Source organism: Sphaeroforma arctica (genome assembly GCF_001186125.1).
Source record: "Sphaeroforma arctica JP610 unplaced genomic scaffold supercont1.5949, whole genome shotgun sequence".
Classification (NCBI taxonomy): domain Eukaryota; class Ichthyosporea; order Ichthyophonida; genus Sphaeroforma; species Sphaeroforma arctica.
In genome coordinates, this window is record NW_014034609.1 from 1 (window position 1) to 1796 (window position 1796).

The window sequence follows — 1796 nt, forward strand, 5'->3', positions numbered from 1 at the left end:
TTCTGTCTGTATAATATATATATATATATATATATATATATATATACATACATATATATATACATACATACATACATATACATATACATCTATACATATACATATACAAACATTTACGTACATACATAAATACATACATACATATACATATAAGCACCTACTTGCCCCCGCCGCCCATCCCAATGGCCCTTTTGGCCGCGCGCAAGATTGTAGGAGCTTTAACGAGTTCTTTCAGAACATTGTTTTCGGTCGAGAGTGGAAACCCATTATCCATAACTTCCTCCAACACCTGTTAATGGACATATGCTCGAGATTTAGATAGGGGCAAGCGGGGAGGCTATCAAGGCTGGTCTAAGCGCCTATGTCAGATAAGTAGGGGGGAATAAATAGGCCTTTGTTTTATCTAGCTTTTGAGCCTGGTGAGCTATTGACACCAGTATTCATACATTGGTACTTTATATATATATATTTTTAAAACATAAATATAAATATAAATATATACACACACACACACATATATATATATATATATATATATATAATCTACAACATACGTGTGCGCGAATAAGTTGGAACGGAAGACGCATAGTTACCAGGTCCAAACCTATAGAGCTACTACTTTGGTAAGGTATGTAACTAAAATAAAGTGCATATATGGTTGTATTGGAATACGCACTCATACAGATAGATGGCTAGCGACAAGGTAAGCTCTGTCTATTCGTATCGGCATTGTCTATTTATGTCTGTGTTGTCTACCTATATCTACATTTGACTATTTATACCCACTTTGCCTATATCTATCTACCCCCCACATCCACCACGTGCTTGTACCATACCTCGTAAACGACGACAGCGTTTTGGCGCACAATTTCGGCCGTGAAGTGTTTGAAGTAATCCGTGAGGATGTCAACGACTCGGTGCAGAAACTCGAAGATCGAAAGCGGCGGCACTGTCACATGTACGGTGCAGGGTGAAGTATAAGAGATAGGCACAGTTATGTATGTATATAAAAATGAATGTATGTATATGAATATGTTTGTATGTATGTATGTATGTATGTATGTATGTATGTATGTATGTGTATGTTTGTATGTATGTATACATGTGTATGTGTATGTAGGTATATGCATGTATATGCACGAAGTAACACAATTATAAGTATTTGGTACTGTGGAATGTCCAGAATTGGGACTTCGGGTGGTCCAATTGCCATCCCTGTCCTAATCTCAACTGGGTACTCAAGCGACCGATCTCGACAATTGGGAACGGCCGCAAAGCAGCAAAGTGTAGACTCACAGTCTATGCGTGCATGAAACACCTGTACAAAATATACAGCTCATCCACGACACACACACACACACACACACATATATAATATAATTCACACTCAAGAGCAGCCGAGTTTGCACGAGACTCACCATCTTGTCTACAGACAACCAGTACAAAGACTCGGTCTCTATATATACTCAGAAGAAAGTTATCGTCATGCGACATGATTGGTGGTACATCTTCCGGAAAGGGCGCCTCTCGCAGTTGCTCTATGAAGGGGTCTAGTACGGTTTTGGGTAGAGGTGTTTGGTAATGTTTCTCCAGGAAGACGTCTCTGTGGTGTGTGGCAATGGAAGAGTGCAAATATCTTGTTAATTGGTTGGCTGGCGCACAATGTTATAAAATATATATACAAATGCATACATCCACACGTACAGAAACACCTTCCCACACCCACCGCCGACCTCTACCTTATATACAAATATGTATGCATTTATGAATAAACACACACACACACACACACACCA

The 1796-nt window shown here is 39.2% G+C and overlaps 1 protein-coding gene across 1 annotated transcript; it reads right to left on the minus strand.

The window, feature by feature from the left end:
• Positions 1-836: 836 nt before the first annotated feature.
• On the minus strand, positions 837-1603 carry SARC_15330 (hypothetical protein; the record flags this gene model as incomplete). Its single annotated transcript, XM_014290548.1, has 2 exons — positions 837-949; positions 1419-1603. Coding segments are annotated over 2 exons (298 nt in total), but the record flags the coding sequence as incomplete, so codon positions are not given.
• Positions 1604-1796: the final 193 nt, after the last annotated feature.